Genomic DNA, 21,375 nt, shown 5'->3' on the forward strand with positions numbered 1-21,375 from the left:
CTGGTGGACACCATTGATGTTCACAGTGATCACATTTGCAGTAAGTGCTGGCTGCTCGAGGAACTCCGGCTCCGTGTTGATGAGCTGGAGTCCGAGCTTCAAACACTGCGACACATCAGGGAGGGGGAGAGTTACCTGGACCAGGAAATAGTCATACCAATTAGATTAACTAATTCAGATGTAGTCCATGGTCAGGGACAGGAGGGTGTGACTATGAGTGAGGCAGGTATGGGGATCCAGGAGGTAGTGTTGGAGGAGCCGCAGCCCTTGCTCTTGTCCAACAGGTTCGAGGCTCTTACTCCCTGTGAGGACGGGAACGGGGACTGCAGGGAGGATGAGTAACCTGGCCACAGCACCGTGGAACGTGGGGCCATTCAAGTGTGGGGAGTAAAAAGAAATGTTGTAGTGGTAGGGGATAGTATCATTAGGGGGATAGATAGGGTTCTTTGCAGCCGAGAGCGAGAGTCCCGAAGGTTATGTTGCCTGCCAGGTGCCAGGGTTAAGGACATCTCCTCTGGGCTGGAGAGAAACTTGGAGTGGGAGGGGGAGGTTCCAGTTGTCGTGGTCCATGTTGGTACCAACGACATAGATAGGACAAGGAAAGAGGTTCTGCTGAGGGAGTATGAGCAGCTAGGGGCCAAATTAAAAAGCAGAACCACAAGGGTACTACCTGAGCCATGAGCAAATTTGGCTAGGGTAAATAAAATCTGAGTTAAATGCGTGGCTCAAAGACTGGTGTGGGAGAAATGGGTTTTGCTTCTTGGGACACTGGCATCAGTACTGGGATAGGAGAGAGCTGTTCCGTTGGGACGGACTTCACTTGGCCAGTGCTGGGACTAGAATCCTGGCGAATGGAATAACTAGGGCTGTAGAGAGGGCTTTAAACTAATTAGTGGGGGGGAGGTTTCAAGAGAGCGAAAAATAAAAATGTGAGTGGAGAAGGCAATAGAGCAAGGTAGCAGTGGGGGAATTAAAAACCAGAGCGTGTCAGGAAGGGACAGAATATATAAAGATAAAGGTAAAGTAGTAAAGGGGGTAAAAGCAGGAATAAATTGTCACAAAACATATTTAAAAGTTCTTTATCTGAATGCACGCAGCATTCGTAACAAAATAAGACGAGTTGCCGGTACAAATAACTACACATGGGTATGATCTGGTGGCCATTACAGAAACATGGCTGCAAGGTGACCATGACTGGGAACTAAACATCCAGGGGTATTTGACTATTAGGAAGAACAGACAGGAAGGAAAGGGAGGTGGGGTGGCTATATGTTAATAAAGGATGGAATCACTGCAATAGTGAGAAATGACACTGGGTCAAAGGATCAGGATAGTGAAACAGTTTGGGTGGAGATAAGGAATAATAAGGGGAAAAAGTCACTGGTGGGCGTAGTCTATAGGCCTCCTAACAGTTGCAACTCTGTTGGTCGGAGTATAAATCAGGAAATAGTTGGGGCTTGTAATAAGGGAACAGCTATAACCATGGGAGATTTTACCTTTCATATTGACTGGACAAATCAAATTGGGCAGGGCAGCCTTGAGGAAGAGTTCATAGAGTGCATTAGGGACGGGTTCCTTGAGCAGTATGTTACTGAACCAACCAGGGGGCAGGCAATCTTAGATCTGGTCCTGTGTAATGAGACAGGATTCATGAAAAATGTCCTAGTAAAGGATCCCCTTGGAATGAGTGACCATAACATTGTTGAATTCCAAATTCAGTTGGAGGGTGAGAGAGTTGGATCTCAAACCAGCATACTAAGCTTAAATAAAGGCAACTATGAAGGTATGAGAGCAGAGTTGACTAAAGTGGACTGGGAAAATAGATTAAGGTGTAAGATGGTACATGAGCAGTGGTGTACATTCAAGGAGATATTTCACAACTTTCAAGAAAAATATATTCCACTGAGGAAAAAGGGGCATAAAAGAAGACAGCCATCCGTGGCTATGTAAAGTAATAAAGGATAGTATCTGACTGAAAACAAGGGCATATAAAGTAGCCAAATCTAGTGGGAGGATAGAAGATTGGGAAGCATTTAAAAGCCAGCAAAGAATAACTAAAAGATTAATTAAGAAAGGGAAGATAGATTATGAAAGTAAACTAGCAAAAAATATAAAAACAGATAGCAAGAGTTTCTACAGTTATATAAAAAGAAAAAGGGTGGCTAAAGTGAATGTTGGTCCCTTAGAGGACGAGATCGGGAAATTAGTAGTGGGGAACATGGAGATACAAAATATTTGTTCAGCGTTTTTGCTATCAGTCTTTACAGTAGAGGATATCCCAACACTGGACAAACAGGGGGGGAGGAGCTAAACACGATTAAAATCACTAAGGAGATGGTACTCGGTAAGATAATGGGACTTAAGGCGGATAAATCCCCTGGACCTGATGGCTTACATCCTAGGGTCTTGAGAGAAGTAGCGGTAGGGATTGCGGATGCATTGGTAATTTTCCAAAACTCCCTGGATTCAGGAAAGGTCCCAGCAGATTGGAAAACTGCTAATGTAACGCCCTTATTTAAAAAGGGAGGTTGACAAAAGGCTGGAAACTATAGACCAGTTAGCCTAACATCTGTGGTTGGTAAAATGTTGGGAGTCCATTATTAAGGAAGCAGTAACAGGACATTTGGATAAGCATAATTTAATCAGACAGAGTCAGCATGGTTTTATGAAGGGGAAGTCATGTTTAACAAATTTGCTCGAATTCTTTGAGGACGTAACATACAGGGTGGATAAAAGGGAACCAGTGGATGTGGTGTATTTGGACTTCCAAAAGGCATTTGACAAGGTGCCACACAAGATTACTGCACAAGATTAAAAATCACGGGATTGGGGGTAATATACTGGCATGGGTGGAAGATTGGCTATCTAACAGAAAACAGAGAGTTGGGATAAATGGTTCATTCTCGGGTTGGCAATCAGTAACTAGTGGTGTTCCGCAGGGGTCGGTGCTGGGACCCCAACTCTTTACAATCTACAATCTATATTAACGATTTGGAGGAGGGGACCAAGTGCAACATATCCAAGTTTGCTGACGATACAAAGATGGGAGGGAAAGCAGTGAGTGAGGAGGACATAAAAAACCTGCAAAAGGACATAGACAGCTAAGTGAGTGGGCAGAAATTTGGCAGATGGAATATAATGTTGGAAAGTGTGAGGTTATGCATTTTGGCAGAAAAAATCAAAGGGCAAGTTATTATCTAAGTGGAGTACAAAGGGATCTGGGGGTCCTGGTGCATGAAACACAGAAGGCTAGTATGCAGGTACAGCAGGTGATCAGGAAGGCCAATGGAATCTTGGCTTTTATTGCAAAAGGGATGGAGTATAAAAGCAGGGAAGTCTTGCTTCAGTTATACGGGGTACTGGTGAGGCCACACCTGGAATACTGCATGCAGTTTTGGTTTCCATATTTAAGAAAAGATATACTTGCTCTCGAGGCAGTTCAGAGAAGGTTCACTCGGTTGATTCCGGAGATGAGGGGGTTGACGTATGAGGAAAGGTTGAGTAGGTTGGGCCTCTACTCATTGGAGTTCAGAAGAATGAGAGGCGATCTTATCGAAACATATAAGATTGTGAGGGGGCTTGATCGGGTGGATGCGGGGAGGATGTTTCCACTGATAGGTGAGACTAGAACTAGGGGGCATAATCTTCTTAGAATAAGGGGCTGCCCTTTCAAAACGGAGATGAGGAGAAACGTCTTCACTCAGGGTAGTAAATCTATGGAATTTGCTACCTCGGAGAGCTGTGGAAGCTGCGACATTAAATAAATTTAAAACGGAGATACAGTTTCCTAGCTAATAAGGGAATTAGGGGTTACGGGGAGCGGGCAGGGAAGTGGACGTGAGTCTAGGTTTGGATCAGCCATGATCCTATTGAATGGCGGAGCAGGCCCGAGGGGCCGTATGGCCGACTCCTGCTCCTACTTCTTATGTTCTTATAAGTGGCAGGTAACATTTGTGCCAGGCAATGACTATCTCAAACAAGTGAGCGTCTAACCATTGCCCCTTGACATTCAACGGCATTACTAATGTTACCCCACTGTTCAAAAAAGGTGGTAGAGAGAAAACGGGGAATTATAAGCCTGACATCGGTAGGGGGGAAAGTGCTAGAGTCCATTATAAAAGATGTAATAGCAGAGCACTTGGAAAACAGTGACCGGATTGGACAAAGTCAACATGGATTTACAAAAGGTAAATCGTGCTTGACTAATCTACTGGAATTTTTTGAAGGAGGATGTAACTGGTAGAATAGATGAGGGAGAACCAGTGGATGTGTATTTGGACTTTCAGAAGGCTTAGCGTGTAAAGTTAAGGCACATGGGATTGGGGGCAAGGTACTGACTTGGATAGAGAACTGGTTGGCAGACAGGAAGCAAAGAGTTGGAATAAATGGGTCTTTTTTCGAGTGGCAGGCAGTGACTAGTGGGGTACCGCAGGGATCGGTCCTTGGACCCCAGCTATTCACAATATATATTAATGATCTAGACGAGGGAACTAGATGTAATATCTCCAAGTTTGCAGACGACACCAAGCTGGGTGGGCGTGTGTGCTGTGAGGAGGATGCCAAGAAACTCCAGTATGATTTGGACAGGTTGGGTGATTGGGCAGATGCATGGCACCACCTACCTCCAAGTTCCACTCCAAGTCACACACCATCCTGACTTCGAAGTATATCACCGATTCTTCATCGTCGCTGGGTCAAAATCCTGGAACTCCCTCCCTAACAGCACTGTGGGATTACCTTCACCACACGGACTGCAGCGGTTCAAGAAGGCGGCTCACCACCACTTTCTCGAGGGCAATTAGGGATGGGCAATAAATGCTGGTCTTGCCAGCGATGCCCACATTCCATGAACGAATAAAACATTTTTACTGGGGTCAATGCACGTTGCTGGGGCAGAGTAGGGGCCAGTTACTGGGGTCAATGCACACTGCTGGGGCAGAGTAGGGGCCAGTTACTGGGGTCAATGCACACTGCTGGGCAGAGTAGGGGCCAGTTACTGGGGTCAATGCACACTGCAGGGCAGAGTAGGGGCCAGTTACTGGGGTCAGTGCACACTGCTGGGCAGAGTAGGGGCCAGTTACTGGGGTCAATGCACACTGCTGGGCAGAGTAGGGGCCAGTTACTGGGGTCAGTGCACACTGCTGGGCAGAGTAGGGGCCAGTTACTGGGGTCAATGCACACTGCTGGGCAGAGTAGGGGCCAGTTACTGGGGTCAGTGCACACTGCTGGGGGAGGGTACAGGGCAATTTACTTGAGCTGGAATTTAAAAAATCTGATACTGGATTTAAAAGTGAAAAATATTCCAAAGGGACCAGAGTAGGCTATGCACCCCCTCGAGCCTGTTCAGCCATTCAGTTGGATCATGGCAGATCTGTACATGAGCTCCATTTATCTGCCCTTGTTCCATATCCCTTGATATCCTTACCTAACAATTGATACAGTATCCACAGCCTTTTGGGGGAGCGAGGTCCAGATTTCCACTACTCTGTGAAAAAGTGTTTCCTGATTTCATTCCCAAATGGTTTAACTCTAATTTTAAGATTATGTCCTCTTGTTCTGAATTCCCCCAGTAGAGGAAATAGTTTCTCGGTATCTACCCCATCAAAGCCCTTAATCATTTTAAATACCTCCTATTTGATCACCTGTCAACCTTCTAAACTCAAGGGAATACAAGCCAGGTTTATGCAACTTGACCTCCTACTTTAACCTTTTAGTCCCTGGTATCATTTTGCTGAATCTGAGCTGTACCCCTTTCCAAGGCCAATACGTCTTTCCTGAGGTTTGGTGCCTAAAACTGAATGCAGTGCTCCAGATGGGGTCTGACCAAGATTCTGAAAAACTGAAGCATCACTTCCTTCCTTTTGAATTCCAATGCACCTTGAGATGAAGGTTAACATTTTTGGTTACTTTTTATACCTGTACACTAGCTTTAGTGATTTGTGTACATAGACATCTAAACCCCTTTGCTCCTTCACAGCGCCTAGACTCTCACTAAGAAAATATTTCAATTTGTTGTCCTCAGATCCAAAGTAGGTGACCTCGCACTTCCCCACATTGAGCTCCCATCTAGCAGAGTTTTGCCACATAACTTAATGTGCCTCCCAACTCTCTCATCTGCAACAAGTCATTAATAGATATGATGCAGTGGTGTCCCCCAGGGGTTTGTGTTGGGACCACAGCATATTTATATCTGGACTAGGTTATACAGGACATCATTTCAAAGTTTGCAGATGACACGAAACTTGGAAATGCAGTAAACAGTGAGGAGGATAGTAACAGACTCCAGGAGGACATAGACTGGTGAAATGGGCAGACACATGACAGATGAAATTTAACAGAGAAGTGTGAAGCGATTCATTTTGTTAGGAAGAATGAGCAGAGGCAATATAAACTAAATGGTACAATTGTAAAGGGGCTGCAGGAACAGATACCTGAGGGTATATGTACACAAGTCTTTGAAGCTGGAGGACAAGTTGAGAAGGCTGTTTAAAAAAGGCATACGGTATCATTTGGCTTTATAAATAGAGGCATAGAATACAAAAACAAGGAAATTATGTTAAACCTTTATAAAACACTGGTTAGGCCCCAGCTGGAGTATTGTGGCTAATTCTGGGCACCACACTTTAGGAAGGATGTCAAGGCTTGAGAGGAGAATGACTAGAATGGTGCCAGAGATGAAAGACTTCAGCTATGTGGAGAGGCTAGAGAAACCGGGGTTGCTCTCCTTAGAGCAGAGACAGTTAAGGGGAGATTTGATAGGTGTTCAAAATCATGAAGGGTTTTGATGGAGTAAATAAGGAGAAACTGTTTCCAGTGGCAGAAGGGTCGGTAACCAGGGGGCACAGATTTAAAATAATTGGTAAAAGAACCAGAGAGAAACATCAGTGGAAAAAAAAAATTATGCAGTGAGTTATGATGATCTGCTTGAAAGGGTGGTGGAAGCAGATTCAATAGTAACTTTCAAATTTGCATGACTATGGGGAAAGAGCAGGGAAGTGGGACTAATTGGCGAGCTTTTTCAAAGAGCTGGCACAGGCACGATGGGCTGAATGGCCTCCTCCTGTGTTGTATCATTCTTTGATTCTATGGTGAAAAGCTGAGACCACAGTACAGATACCTAGGCAACACCACTTGTCACATCCCATCAATCAGACAACAAGCCTACTATCCTTGCTCTCTGTCTCCTACCCACTATCCTTGCTCTGTCTCCTACCCACTATCCTTGCTCTCTGTCTCCTACCCACTATCCTCGCTCTCTCTCTCTCCTACCCACTATCCTCGCTCTCTCTCTCCTACCCACTATCCTCGCTCTCTGTCTCCTACCCACTATCCTTGCTCTCTGTCTCCTACCCACTATCCTCGCTCTCTCTCTCCTACCCACTATCCTTGCTCTCTCTCTCCGACCCACTATCCTCGCTCTCTCTCTCCTACCCACTATCCTCGCTCTCTCTCTCCTACCCACTATCCTTGCTCTCTCTCTCCGACCCACTATCCTCGCTCTCTCTCTCTCCTACCCACTATCCTCGCTCTCTCTCTCCTACCCACTATCCTCGCTCTCTGTCTCCTACCCACTATCCTTGCTCTCTGTCTCCTACCCACTATCCTTGCTCTCTGTCTCCTACCTACTATCCTTGCTCTCTGTCTCCTACCCACTATCCTTGCTCTCTCTCTCCTACCCACTATCCTCGCTCTCTCTCTCCTACCCACTATCCTTGCTCTCTCTCTCCTACCCACTATCCTTGCTCTCTGTCTCCTACCCACTATCCTTGCTCTCTGTCTCCTACCTACTATCCTCGCTCTCTGTCTCCTACCCACTATCCTTGCTCTCTGTCTCCTACCCACTATTCTTGCTCTCTGTCTCCTACCCACTATCCTCGCTCTCTGTCTCCTACCCACTATCCTTGCTCTGTCTCCTACCCACTATTCTTGCTCTCTGTCTCCTACCCACTATCCTTGCTCTCTGTCTCCTACCCACTATCCTCGCTCTCTCTCCTACCCACTATCCTTGCTCTCTGTCTCCTACCCACTATCCTTGCTCTCTGTCTCCTACCCACTATCCTTGCTCTCTCTCTCCTACCCACTATCCTTGCTCTCTGTCTCCTACCCACTATCCTTGCTCTCTGTCTCCTACCTACTATCCTTGCTCTCTCTCTCCTACCCACTATCCTTGCTCTCTCTCTCCGACCCACTATCCTCGCTCTCTGTCTCCGACCCACTATCCTTGCGCTCTCTCTCTCCTACCCACTATCCTTACTCTCTGTCTCCTACCCACTATCCTCGCTCTCTCTCTCCTACCCACTATCCTTGCTCTCTCTCTCCGACCCACTATCCTCGCTCTCTCTCTCCTACCCACTATCCTTGCGCTCTCTCTCTCCTACCCACTATCCTCGCTCTCTGTCTCCTACCCACTATCCTTGCTCTCTCTCTCTCTCCTACCCACTATCCTTGCTCTCTCTCTCCTACCCACTATCCTTGCTCTCTGTCTCCTACCCACTATCCTCGCTCTCTCTCTCCTACCCACTATCCTTGCTCTCTCTCTCCTACCCACTATCCTTGCTCGCTGTCTCCTACCCACAATCCTTGCTCTCTCTCTCCTACCCACTACCCTTGCTCTCTCTCCTACCCACTATCCTCGCTCTCTCCTACCCACTATCCTTGCTCTCTGTCTCCTACCCACTATCCTCGCTCTCTCTCTCCTACCCACTATCCTCGCTCTCTCTCTCCTACCCACTATCCTCGCTCTCTGTCTCCTACCCACTATCCTCGCTCTCTCTCTCCTACCCACTATCCTCGCTCTCTCTCTCCTACCCACTATCCTCGCGCTCTCTCTCTCCTACCCACTATCCTCGCTCTCTGTCTCCTACCCACTATCCTTGCTCTCTGTCTCCTACCCACTATCCTTGCTCTCTCTCTCCTACCCACTATCCTTGCTCTCTCTCTCCTACCCACTATCCTCGCGCTCTCTCTCTCCTACCCACTATCCTCGCTCTCTCTCTCCTACCCACTATCCTTGCTCTGTCTCCTACCCACTATCCTCGCTCTCTGTCTCCTACCCACTATCCTTGCTCTCTCTCTCCTACCCACTATCCTCGCTCTCTGTCTCCTACCCACTACCCTTGCGCTCTCTCTCTCCTACCCACTATCCTCGCTCTCTCTCTCTCCTACCCACTATCCTTGCTCTCTGTCTCCTACCCACTATCCTTGCTCTGTCTCCTACCCACTATCCTCGCTCTCTGTCTCCTACCCACTATCCTTGCTCTCTGTCTCCTACCCACTATCCTTGCTCTCTGTCTCCTACCCACTATCCTCGCTCTCTCTCTCTCCTACCTACTATCCTTGCTCTCTGTCTCCTACCCACTATCCTTGCTCTGTCTCCTACCCACTATCCTCGCTCTCTGTCTCCTACCCACTATCCTCGCTCTCTCTCTCCTACCCACTATCCTCGCTCTCTCTCTCCTACCCACTATCCTCGCTCTCTCTCTCCTACCCACTATCCTCGCTCTCTCTCTCCTACCCACGATCCTCGCTCTCTCTCTCCTACCCACTATCCTTGCTCTCTGTCTCCTACCCACTATCCTCGCTCTCTCTCTCCTACCCACTATCCTCGCTCTCTCTCTCCTACCCACTATCCTTGCTCTCTCTCTCCTACCCACTATCCTCGCTCTCTCTCTCCAACCCACTATCCTTGCTCTCTCTCTCCTACCCACTATCCTCGCTCTCTCTCTCCAACCCACTATCCTCGCTCTCTCTCTCCAACCCACTATCCTCGCGCTCTCTCTCTCCTACCCACTATCCTCGCTCTCTCTCTCCTACCCACTATCCTTGCTCTCTATCTCCTACCCACTATCCTTGCTCTCTCTCTCCTACCCACTACCCTTGCTCTCTCTCTCCTACCCACTATCCTCGCGCTCTCTCTCCTACCCACTATCCTCGCTCTCTCTCTCCTACCCACTATCCTCGCTCTCTCTCTCCTACCCACTATCCTCGCTCTCTCTCTCCTACCCACTATCCTCGCTCTCTCTCTCCTACCCACTATCCTCGCGCTCTCTCTCTCCTACCCACTATCCTCGCTCTCTCTCTCCTACCCACTATCCTCGCGCTCTCTCTCTCCTACCCACTATCCTCGCGCTCTCTCTCTCCTACCCACTATCCTCGCTCTCTCTCTCCTACCTACTATCCTCGCTCTCTCTCTCCTACCTACTATCCTCGCTCTCTCTCTCCTACCCACTATCCTCGCTCTCTCTCTCCTACCCACTATCCTCGCGCTCTCTCTCTCCTACCCACTATCCTCGCTCTCTCTCTCTCCTACCCACTATCCTCGCTCTCTCTCTCCTACCCACTATCCTCGCTCTCTCTCTCCTACCCACTATCCTCGCTCTCTCTCTCCTACCCACTATCCTCGCTCTCTCTCTCCTACCCACTATCCTCGCGCTCTCTCTCTCCTACCCACTATCCTCGCTCTCTCTCTCTCCTACCTACTATCCTCGCTCTCTCTCTCCTACCTACTATCCTCGCTCTCTGTCTCCTACCCACTATCCTCGCTCTCTCTCTCCTACCTACAATCCTCGCTCTCTCTCTCCTACCCACTATCCTCGCTCTCTCTCTCCTACCCACTATCCTCGCTCTCTCTCTCCTACCCACTATCCTTGCTCTCTCTCCCCTACCCACTATCCTTGCTCTCTCTCTCCTACCCACTATCCTTGCTCTCTCTCTCCTACCCACTATCCTTGCTCTCTCTCTCCTACCCACTATCCTCGCACTCTCTCTCCTACCCACTATCCTCGCTCTCTCTCTCCTACCCACTATCCTTGCTCTCTGTCTCCTACCCACTATCCTTGCTCTCTGTCTCCTACCTACTATCCTTGCTCTCTGTCTCCTACCCACTATACTTGCTCTCTCTCTCCTACCCACTATCCTCGCGCTCTCTCTCTCCTACCCACTATCCTTGCTCTCTCTCTCCTACCCACTATCCTCGCTCTCTCTCTCCTACCCACTATCCTCGCTCTCTCTCTCCTACCCACTATCCTCGCTCTCTCTCTCCTACCCACTATCCTCGCGCTCTCTCTCTCCTACCCACTATCCTCGCTCTCTCTCTCCTACCCACTATCCTCGCGCTCTCTCTCTCCTACCCACTATCCTTGCGCTCTCTCTCTCCTACCCACTATCCTCGCTCTCTCTCTCCTACCTACTATCCTCGCGCTCTCTCTCTCCTACCCACTATCCTCGCTCTCTCTCTCCTACCCACTATCCTCGCTCTCTCTCTCCTACCCACTATCCTCGCTCTCTCTCTCCTACCCACTATCCTCGCTCTCTCTCTCTCCTACCCACTATCCTCGCTCTCTCTCTCCTACCCACTATCCTCGCTCTCTCTCTCCTACCCACTATCCTCGCTCTCTCTCTCCTACCCACTATCCTCGCTCTCTCTCTCCTACCCACTATCCTCGCTCTCTCTCTCCTACCCACTATCCTCGCTCTCTCTCTCCTACCCACTATCCTCGCTCTCTCTCTCTCCTACCTACAATCCTCGCTCTCTCTCTCCTACCCACTATCCTCGCTCTCTCTCTCCTACCCACTATCCTCGCTCTCTCTCTCCTACCTACTATCCTCGCTCTCTCTCTCCTACCCACTATCCTTGCTCTCTGTCTCCTACCCACTATCCTTGCTCTCTGTCTCCTTCCCACTATCCTTGCTCTCTCTCTCCTACCTACTATCCTCGCTCTCTCTCTCCTACCCACTATCCTCGCGCTCTCTCTCCTACCCACTATCCTCGCTCTCTCTCTCCTAGCCACTACCCTTGCGCTCTCTCTCTCCTACCCACTGTCCTCGCTCTCTCTCTCTCTCTCCTACCTACTATCCTTGCTCTCTGTCTCCTACCCACTATCCTTGCTCTCTGTCTCCTACCCACTATCCTCGCTCTCTGTCTCCTACCCACTATCCTTGCTCTCTCTCTCCTACCCACTATCCTCGCTCTCTGTCTCCTACCCACTATCCTTGCTCTCTCTCTCCTACCCACTATCCTCGCTCTCTCTCTCCTACCCACTATCCTTGCTCTCTCTCTCCTACCCACTATCCTTGCTCTCTCTCTCCTACCCACTATCCTCGCTCTCTGTCTCCTACCCACTATCCTTGCTCTCTGTCTCCTACCCACTATCCTTGCTCTCTCTCTCCTACCCACTATCCTCGCTCTCTGTCTCCTACCCACTATCCTCGCTCTCTCTCTCCTACCCACTATCCTTGCTCTCTGTCTCCTACCCACTATCCTTGCTCTCTCTCCTACCCACTATCCTTGCTCTCTCTCTCATACCCACTATCCTCGCTCTCTGTCTCCTACCCACTATCCTCGCTCTCTCTCTCTCTCCTACCCACTATCCTTGCTCTCTCTCTCCTACCCACTATCCTCGCGCCCTCTCTCTCCTACCCACTATCCTCGCTCTCTGTCTCCTACCCACTATCCTCGCTCTCTCTCTCCTACCTACTATCCTCGCTCTCTCTCTCCTACCTACTATCCTCGCTCTCTGTCTCCTACCCACTATCCTCGCTCTCTCTCTCCTACCCACTATCCTCGCTCTCTGTCTCCTACCCACTATCCTCGCTCTCTCTCTCCTACCTACTATCCTTGCTCTCTCTCTCCTACCCACTATCCTCGCGCTCTCTCTCTCCTACCCACTATCCTTGCTCTCTGTCTCCTACCCACTATCCTTGCTCTCTCTCTCCTACCCACTATCCTCGCTCTCTGTCTCCTACCCACTATCCTTGCTCTCTCTCCTACCCACTATCCTTGCTCTCTCTCTCCTACCCACTATCCTCGCTCTCTGTCTCCTACCCACTATCCTTGCTCTCTCTCTCCTACCCACTATCCTTGCTCTCTCTCTCCTACCCACTATCCTTGCTCTCTCTCTCCTACCCACTATCCTCGCTCTCTGTCTCCTACCCACTATCCTTGCTCTCTCTCTCCTACCCACTATCCTCGCTCTCTGTCTCCTACCCACTATCCTTGCGCTCTCTCTCTCCTACCCACTATCCTCGCTCTCTCTCTCCTACCCACTATCCTCGCTCTCTGTCTCCTACCCACTATCCTCGCTCTCTCTCTCCTACCCACTATCCTAGCTCTCTCTCTCCTACCTACTATCCTTGCTCTCTGTCTCCTACCCACTATCCTTGCTCTCTCTCTCCTACCCACTATCCTCGCTCTCTCTCTCCTACCCACTATCCTCGCTCTCTCTCTCCTACCCACTATCCTCGCTCTCTCTCTCCTACCCACTATCCTTGCTCTCTGTCTCCTACCCACTATCCTTGCTCTCTCTCTCCTACCCACTACCCTTGCTCTCTCTCTCCTACCCACTATCCTCGCTCTCTCTCTCCTACCCACTATCCTCGCTCTCTCTCTCCTACCCACTATCCTTGCTCTCTGTCTCCTACCCACTATCCTTGCTCTCTCTCTCCTACCCACTATCCTCGCGCTCTCTCTCTCCTACCCACTGTCCTCGCTCTCTCCTACCCACTATCCTCGCTCTCTCTCTCCTACCCAGTGTCCTCGCGCTCTCTCTCTCCTACCCACTATCCTCGCTCTCTCTCTCCTACCTACTATCCTCGCTCTCTCTCTCCTACCTTCTATCCTCGCTCTCTGTCTCCTACCCACTATCCTCGCTCTCTCTCTCCTACCTACTATCCTCGCTCTCTCTCTCCTACCCACTATCCTCGCTCTCTCTCTCCTACCCACTATCCTCGCTCTCTCTCTCCTACCTACTATCCTCGCTCTCTCTCTCCTACCCACTATCCTTGCGCTCTCTCTCTCCTACCCACTATCCTCGCGCTCTCTCTCCTACCCACTATCCTCGCTCTCTCTCTCCTTCCTACTATCCTTGCTCTCTCTCTCCTACCTACTATCCTTGCTCTCTGTCTCCTACCTACTATCCTTGCTCTCTGTCTCCTACCCACTATCCTCGCTCTCTGTCTCCTACCTACTATCCTTGCTCTCTGTCTCCTACCCACTACCCTTGCTCTCTCTCTCCTACCCACTATCCTCGCTCTCTGTCTCCTACCCACTATCCTCGCTCTCTCTCTCCTACCCACTACCCTTGCTCTCTCTCTCCTACCCACTATCCTCGCTCTCTGTCTCCTACCCACTATCCTCGCTCTCTCTCTCCTACCCACTACCCTTGCGCTCTCTCTCTCCTACCCACTATCCTCGCTCTCTGTCTCCTACCCACTATCCTTGCTCTCTCTCTCCTACCCACTATCCTTGCTCTCTCTCTCCTACCCACTATCCTTGCTCTCTCTCTCCTACCCACTATCCTTGCTCTCTCTCTCCTACCCACTATCCTCGCTCTCTGTCTCCTACCCACTATCCTTGCTCTCTGTCTCCTACCCACTATCCTTGCTCTCTCTCTCCTACCCACTATCCTCGCTCTCTGTCTCCTACCCACTATCCTTGCGCTCTCTCTCTCCTACCCACTATCCTCGCTCTCTCTCTCCTACCCACTATCCTTGCTCTCTGTCTCCTACCCACTATCCTTGCTCTCTCTCTCCTACCCACTATCCTCGCTCTCTCTCTCCTACCCACTATCCTTGCTCTCTGTCTCCTACCCACTATCCTTGCTCTCTGTCTCCTACCCACTATCCTTGCTCTCTCTCTCCTACCCACTATCCTTGCTCTCTCTCTCCTACCCACTATCCTTGCTCTCTCTCTCCTACCCACTATCCTCGCTCTCTCTCTCCTACCCACTATCCTCGCTCTCTCTCTCCTACCCACTATCCTCGCTCTCTCTCTCCTACCCACTATCCTCGCTCTCTGTCTCCTACCCACTATCCTCGCTCTCTCTCTCCTCCCCACTATCCTCGCGCTCTCTCTCTCCTACCCACTATCCTCGCTCTCTCTCTCCTGCCCACTATCCTTGCCCTCTCTCTCCTACCCACTATCCTTGCTCTCTCTCTCCTACCCACTATCCTTGCTCTCTCTCTCCTACCCACTATCCTCGCTCTCTGTCTCCTACCCACTATCCTTGCTCTCTGTCTCCTACCCACTATCCTTGCTCTCTCTCTCCTACCTACCAATTCATATCATCAGGTTACCTGCAATTCTATGTGCTCTCATTTATCTAATAAATAATTTGCAGTTTTCTAATCCAAAGGCTCAATTCCATTTTCTTAGACTAGCTTCTCTTGCCTTGGGTATAAAATTCTCCCAGAAAACTGTTGTAAGTGAAGCCTGCTTATAACTCTAATTAGTTTAAAGCCCTATTTAATTGTAAATAAAATTCGAAGTGGTTAATTGGTTTATTATTGAAGCTGCAGTAAGATGAATGGCAAAAAGTTCAATGTTCCAGGAGTTGTAGATCTATACCAAAGGTGAAAATTACTCTGATTAATACAGTACAGTAATACTAGTACTGAGAAAAGTCCCTTTCTACTGTGTGTACTTTGCAACCTATTTCCAGTGAGGTGTAACATCCATTGATGGTTAGGTTGGGTTCAAAAGTTTTTAATGTTGCCAACATAAGTAAGATAAATACAGCACATGTTTTGAAACCTGACCACAGTCACTTTGCCATAGATGGCAACAAATTCACATTTCAACCAAGAGCCGCCCCGTGTCGCTCACTATATTTGCTTTTGTTTGTACACAGGTGGACCGGTTGCAGCAAGAACAGCAACTCCGACAGCAGGATGTGCAAACTCTGCAGAGTGAGGTGATCTCTGAACAGAAGGAAGTGAGTAAACTGACTTTACAAGTGGAGGAGCTTAAAGATGACCTTGTCACACAGAAACGAAAGAAAGCAACTAACATTAAGGACCTCACGAAACAGCTTCAGCAAGGTGAGTGGGATTTGGAAAACCACTATAAATTCTACTTGAATTATATCAAAATATTATGTGATACTAAACAAGACCGCCATTAGTTTTTGATTTTACTGTTCTGGTGATTGGCTTTACAGCCCTCTGAATACTAAGTGCCCTTTGTACCTTGTAAAGTAAATATTTTTCTTTGAATTGGCAAATGCAAAATGTGCTTCTATAAATTTCTGATAAGCATACACTCTATAAAACTTAATTTGCAAAATGTTTGGTGTGCGTTTTGACGTCGGGGAAGCACTTTTAAAACCATGTACAGGAAACTCTCGTTTAAACGGCACCTAAATATCCGGAATTCTCTATTAACCGGCAAAATTTGTACTCCGAAAACAACACCTCAATAACCGGAAATGTTGCCACGTCCGAGTCCGAACCTCCCGCGATGGCTGAGTCAGTCAGTGGGGGTAGTTCTCCAAACTGCCACTACTCGGCTTCTTGGTGCTGTCGGAAGTCCAAACACCTCAATAACAGGAGTCTGACTCTTTGTTAAAAATAGCCTTGGTAGATAACCCTATCCGTCATCTGGAATTTTTAATCAACCGGCACCATCCTGGTCCTGTCGGTGCCAGATACCAAAGAGTTTCCTGTATTTTGTTGATGATTCCGCTTAATCAGGCAAAGAGTGTGTATTTTAGGTGTAAAACCATCTAATCCATTTTAAATATTTTTTGGTTGTGCCTTTGGTTTGTATTGCCAATCTAGATCATTCACGGAGACGATCAGGTTTTCACAACGTTAGTGTCATTTTAGATCAAGACTTCAGAAATGTAATTTTAGCACCATGTGTGGGTTTCTTCCAGCACGACGGCGATTAGAGCAAATGGAAAATGGCAACTGTGACAGCAAAGAGGCAAGCAGCATGGGAAGTCGGTCAAGTTCATCAGGTAAACAAAAAAGTAAATACCACATTACTTCAATTTAAAGGACAAAATCGTGTTGTCATTTACAGAAACGGGTAAAGTCATACTATCTTTCTGCTTCTGCCTGTAATGTTGGCTTCTGAAACTGGGAGAAAAAAAATCGAAATTGCATCCGGCAGCTTTCATTTAACTAGCTTGAGGTTTGATGATAAATCAAGGTGAAGTGGTTGGATAATACCAAGTTTGTATTTCAACACACTGAAGATCCACGTAGGGTGCAAGAGTTTAAGCCTTTGAGGAACAGGAAAGGAACGTTCAGAGAAGCAATGACCATAGTAGTATTGATTTTAAATAGAGAAAAGAGAGTTTTTTTGGGGGGATGGAAAGAACAGAGATTGGATTATTGGCTATTAAATAACCATTTTTTTCTTGTGACTGAGTGCTCTGGTCCTACTTTTTCCCATTTACCAGTTGTCCATACCCTTTTCATTTATTTTTACAAAATTACTTTGTTTGCACTGCTTTGTTCTTGGTTCCCTCTAGTTTTCAGCATCCGTAATACCACTCCATGCAGCTTTGTGTTTCATTGAATCTGTGAAACCTTGAGCCCGGTGTTGTTTCCTCCCAGCTTCTTTTTGAACCTTGTGAAATTTGGTCCTGGTCTACTGCTCAGGACTTCACAGAAAAGTTCAAGGAAGCGCAAACGTGCTATAGTTGCAAATTGAAGCAGCAAGATTGAAGTCGGGGCTGGAATGAAGTGAAGAGGCCAAATTCAGCCCTGAGCATAAATGTTCCTCCAGTCACTTTGAATGCCAAAGATGGGGTGTCCTGGGGGGAGTAACCAAGTTGGGATGCTGAGACGAATTGTGTGAGGTACGCAATGGAGTGGTAGGAAATACTGAGGCCACTCTAAAGCAGGCACCCTCGGCAAGTCTTGGTAATTGTGTGGGAAAGGATGGCGGGGTGGGAAGAGGAAAGAGATCTCATAGTGATGTTCAAGATAGTAGGAGTTGGTAAAATGCCTGGGGTGAAAGACTAAAGGAAAGTGGGAAACTAGGTACTGTTGTGGCCATTGAAAATGGTTTTTTTGCAGTAATCTGGTACTCCTTATTTCATTGATTTTTTTTTAATGGGAAAGTAAATTTGTGATTTGGTTCTATGAAATCATTGTGTGCAAGTAGTTTTTGGTTGCTTTTTAATTTTTATTTAATACTAATTAAATGTATTTGATTCAAGAAAGAACTTGCATTTATAATCATGCCTTATCTTGTCTCTCAAGACATCCCAAATCGCTTTACGTACAATGAATTACTTTTGAAATGCTATTTAGGCAAATATTGCTGTCTTAGTTGGTTTTGTGAAATCGGAAAGATAAGCAAGATATAACACTTTGGACCTGAGCACTCCAGTATACCAACCACAAGAATTATTAAATAGATCAGTAAATCTCCCCAGACCTTGCCCTCAGTTAGGTGAAGGAAATGGTTGCTGAAACTTTCAACTTCGTTGGGGGTGTAAAAGAGGTGGTAGCCGATCGCCGCCTGTTATACAATGGAAAGGAAAATTGGGCGATGTGTATAACGGCGGCTGATCCTCTACCGCCAACTTCATACCCCGTCTAAGTTAGAAGTTTCTTTTGGCTCTTTATTGTAACGGGCTAAGAGAGGCTGCAGTGCCACCTCTGGAGTAAATGAGAATAACAAGCCCTGTCTAATATTTGTTTTGAGGTAACACTGCCATCCTGTGGACGAACTAAGAATAGCAGATATTGCTGTTGGTTATATAGCATCCCCAGTTCATTGATTTCAATGGTTTGGGGGTCTTGGCATAGGTGCAAGTGGGGGGAATTAGGATTAGGCAGATGAACCACATTGGTGGAATGAAATGTGTGTGAAGACTATGAAAGTGTAGTGCAGATGTGGCAAAAAATCTGTGACTCCAATTAGATCTTAAATAAAAACAGAAAATTGTGGTGTATGGGCCTTTAAAAGCAATTGTGGTGTATGTGCCTTTAAGAGCCCCAGGTGTGCGCAATGCCGGTAATTGCCACTTGGGCTATATAAGCCTGTGTATTGTGTATATCCTTTAGAACCCCCCCCAGACTTGCTTAGTAAATACCTATGAACCAACTCCTGTCTTCAGTGTCTTTATCTACACACGGACACTACAGTGGCGACGAAGTGGAAACGGACTTACCTGCAATTCGGCAGCACCTCAAGGACATCGATTCCTCCAGCGTCCAGAAGACTCAAGGAAGTAATAGAAACTGTGGTTTCACCAGCTGGCCAAGCTGGTGGCAGGTACTGCGCTAATCCTTCCTGGGCGTCAGGCTGGGGCTCCAGCGGCGGGCTCTACAGCTGAGACAGGCAGCGAAATCGGAGGCAAGCAATAACGGACTGGGAGGGTGCACTTGGGAGACGGCCGGCGTGGCAAGCAGGTCAGCGTTTAGACCTCCGTCGGGAACGAGTCTCCAACAGTGAATAAACGGAAACCACAGTAAAACAGCATTGTTATCGGTAGCAGCGGCGGGAAAGCGCAGGAAGCGCCATATCGTTGCTACAGAGAGAAAAAAAAGCGCGGGAAGCGCCATATCTTTTTTTGAAATGCCTAAGTCTGGCAATATTGATGCTTTTGATAACGAAACCGAGCCTAACTTTGGCAATATTGATGTTTTTGATAACAAGATAGAGGATTGGACCACATATGTAGAAAGAGTGGAGGTGTTTTGCACCGCAAATGGAATAGAAGATGAAAAAAAAGCTTCAGTGCTTCTGGATCTAATGGGCGCAGAAACATACAAGCTGTTACGCAACTTAATCACTCCAGCCGAACCGATGGACAAGAATTTTGAGGAGATTGTTGATACCCTACACTGCCAATTCGAGGCAGGACTGGCAGATTCTCTGCAAGACAAATTCATCTGCGATCCCCTAAGTGTAGAAACACAAAAAAAGGTATCTTCTGGAAAAGATTTAACACTGGACAAGGCTTTCGGTGCAATAGGAGCGGCAAAGATACAGCAAAGGCCACAGGACTTCGGCACCCATGAAATGACACGGGGTTTCGAAAGATGTTATCGCTGCGGCACATCCAACCATGACCAGAGGGATTGCTGGTTCAAAGAAAAAGCATGCAGGCGATGTGGAAAGATGGGACACATTCCACGTGTATGCCGATCTGAAAATAAAAAATCCACTAATGGGAAAAGAATCAATAAGGAAAAGCACAGAAAGGTACAAATGATGACGGACAGTAGCTCCAAAGACCAGAAGAGCGATAGCGACTCCGGGAACAAGAGACTAAGCTCTCTCAAATTACATAATGTAATTGCCAATGAAGATTACCAGACCATTTGGGTTACCCTCATAATAGCAGGGTCCCCAGTTAAAATGGAGCTAGATACAGGATCAGCTCTAACCGTAATAAATCGACGAGATTACGAGAGGCTATTTTCGCATATACCTCTAAAAGACACATGCATTATCTTTAAAACATATACGGGGCAGAAAGTATACCCCAAAGGAAAAATAAAGGTGCCTGTGGTATACAACGGCAAAGAAATACAAAAGTTGTATTTATACATTCTACAAGATGGTGGTCCACCGTTGTTGGGACGTGAATGGATAAGGAAGATACGTTTAGACTGGCACTCCATTCAGGCACTGACGGTGACCAGTAAGGAAAAAAACAATGATGTCTTTTAATCGTTCAGGTATGATGTCATCTTGGCCAACGCCAAAGAAGTGTTTCAAGAGAAACTAGGAACCTTGAAAGGCATCACCGCCTCAATAAAAGTGGAAGATGCAGCAATTCCAAAATTTTTTAAGGCAAGACCGGTGCCATACGCAATACGTCCGGCAGTCGAGGCAGAGCTGGAGAATTTGGAAAAGGCAGGCGTATTATCCAAAATAGATTGGAGCGAATGGGCAACACCCATCGTTCCAGTCATGAAAAAAGCATTGAAAAATAACTCTGAGGAACAGAGAAAAATTCGCATCTGTGGGGACTTTAAGGTGACTGTAAACCCGGTCCTTCACACGGTACAGTATCCTCTTCCGAGGATAGAAGATATTTTCGCCTCACTATCCGGAGGAAAACGTTTCACAAAAATTGACTTGGCACAGGCATATCTACAGATGGAGGTTGAGGAGACCTCTTAAAAAGTATCTCACAATAAACACACACAAAGGCCTGTACCAGTACAATCGACTGGTTTTTGGAGTAGCATCAGCTCCAGCTATCTGGCAAAGAGCTATGGAGCAAGTCCTGCAAGGGATTCCGGGGACTCAGTGTTACCTAGACGACATCCTTATAACAGGAGAAAACGACAACGAGCACCTTGCCAATTTGGAGCAGGTGCTCACTAGGCTGAAAGAACGGGGCCTACGAGCAAATCGCCCCAAGTGCGAATTTTTCCAAAATCAGATATCATATTGTGGCCACATAATTAATAAGGAAGGGTTGCATAAGTCACCTGAAAAAATTGAAGCAGTTATAAAAGCCCCAGCACCTGAAAATGTTTCACAATTGAGGTCATTCCTGGGATTAATAAATTACTATCATAAATTTTTACCGAACTTATCAACTATTCTACACCCTCTTAATGATCTTCTACACACAGGAGTGATTTGGAAATGGAACGAAGACTGTAAACGTGCCTTCC

At 47.4% G+C, this 21,375-nt stretch overlaps 1 protein-coding gene across 5 annotated transcripts in view; it reads left to right on the forward strand.

Annotated features, from left to right (window-relative positions):
• ccdc186 (coiled-coil domain-containing protein 186) overlaps nt 1-21,375 on the forward strand; it is a 128,930-nt gene that overhangs the window by 64,983 nt on the left and 42,572 nt on the right. For 4 of the 5 annotated variants that reach the window (XM_085994450.1, XM_085994447.1, XM_085994446.1 and 1 more), the window contains 2 exons: nt 15,627-15,816; nt 16,653-16,748. In XM_085994450.1, coding sequence (XP_085850576.1) covers nt 15,627-15,816; nt 16,653-16,748 — 286 coding nt within the window. The remainder of the gene's footprint in view (nt 1-15,626; nt 15,817-16,652; nt 16,749-21,375) is intronic. The other variant, XM_085994448.1, reaches the window with a different exon arrangement.

The sequence above is a fragment of the Somniosus microcephalus genome, chromosome 8, assembly GCF_052327205.1.
Source record: "Somniosus microcephalus isolate GS21.2 chromosome 8, FLI_Smic_1.0, whole genome shotgun sequence".
Lineage (NCBI taxonomy): Eukaryota > Metazoa > Chordata > Chondrichthyes > Squaliformes > Somniosidae > Somniosus > Somniosus microcephalus.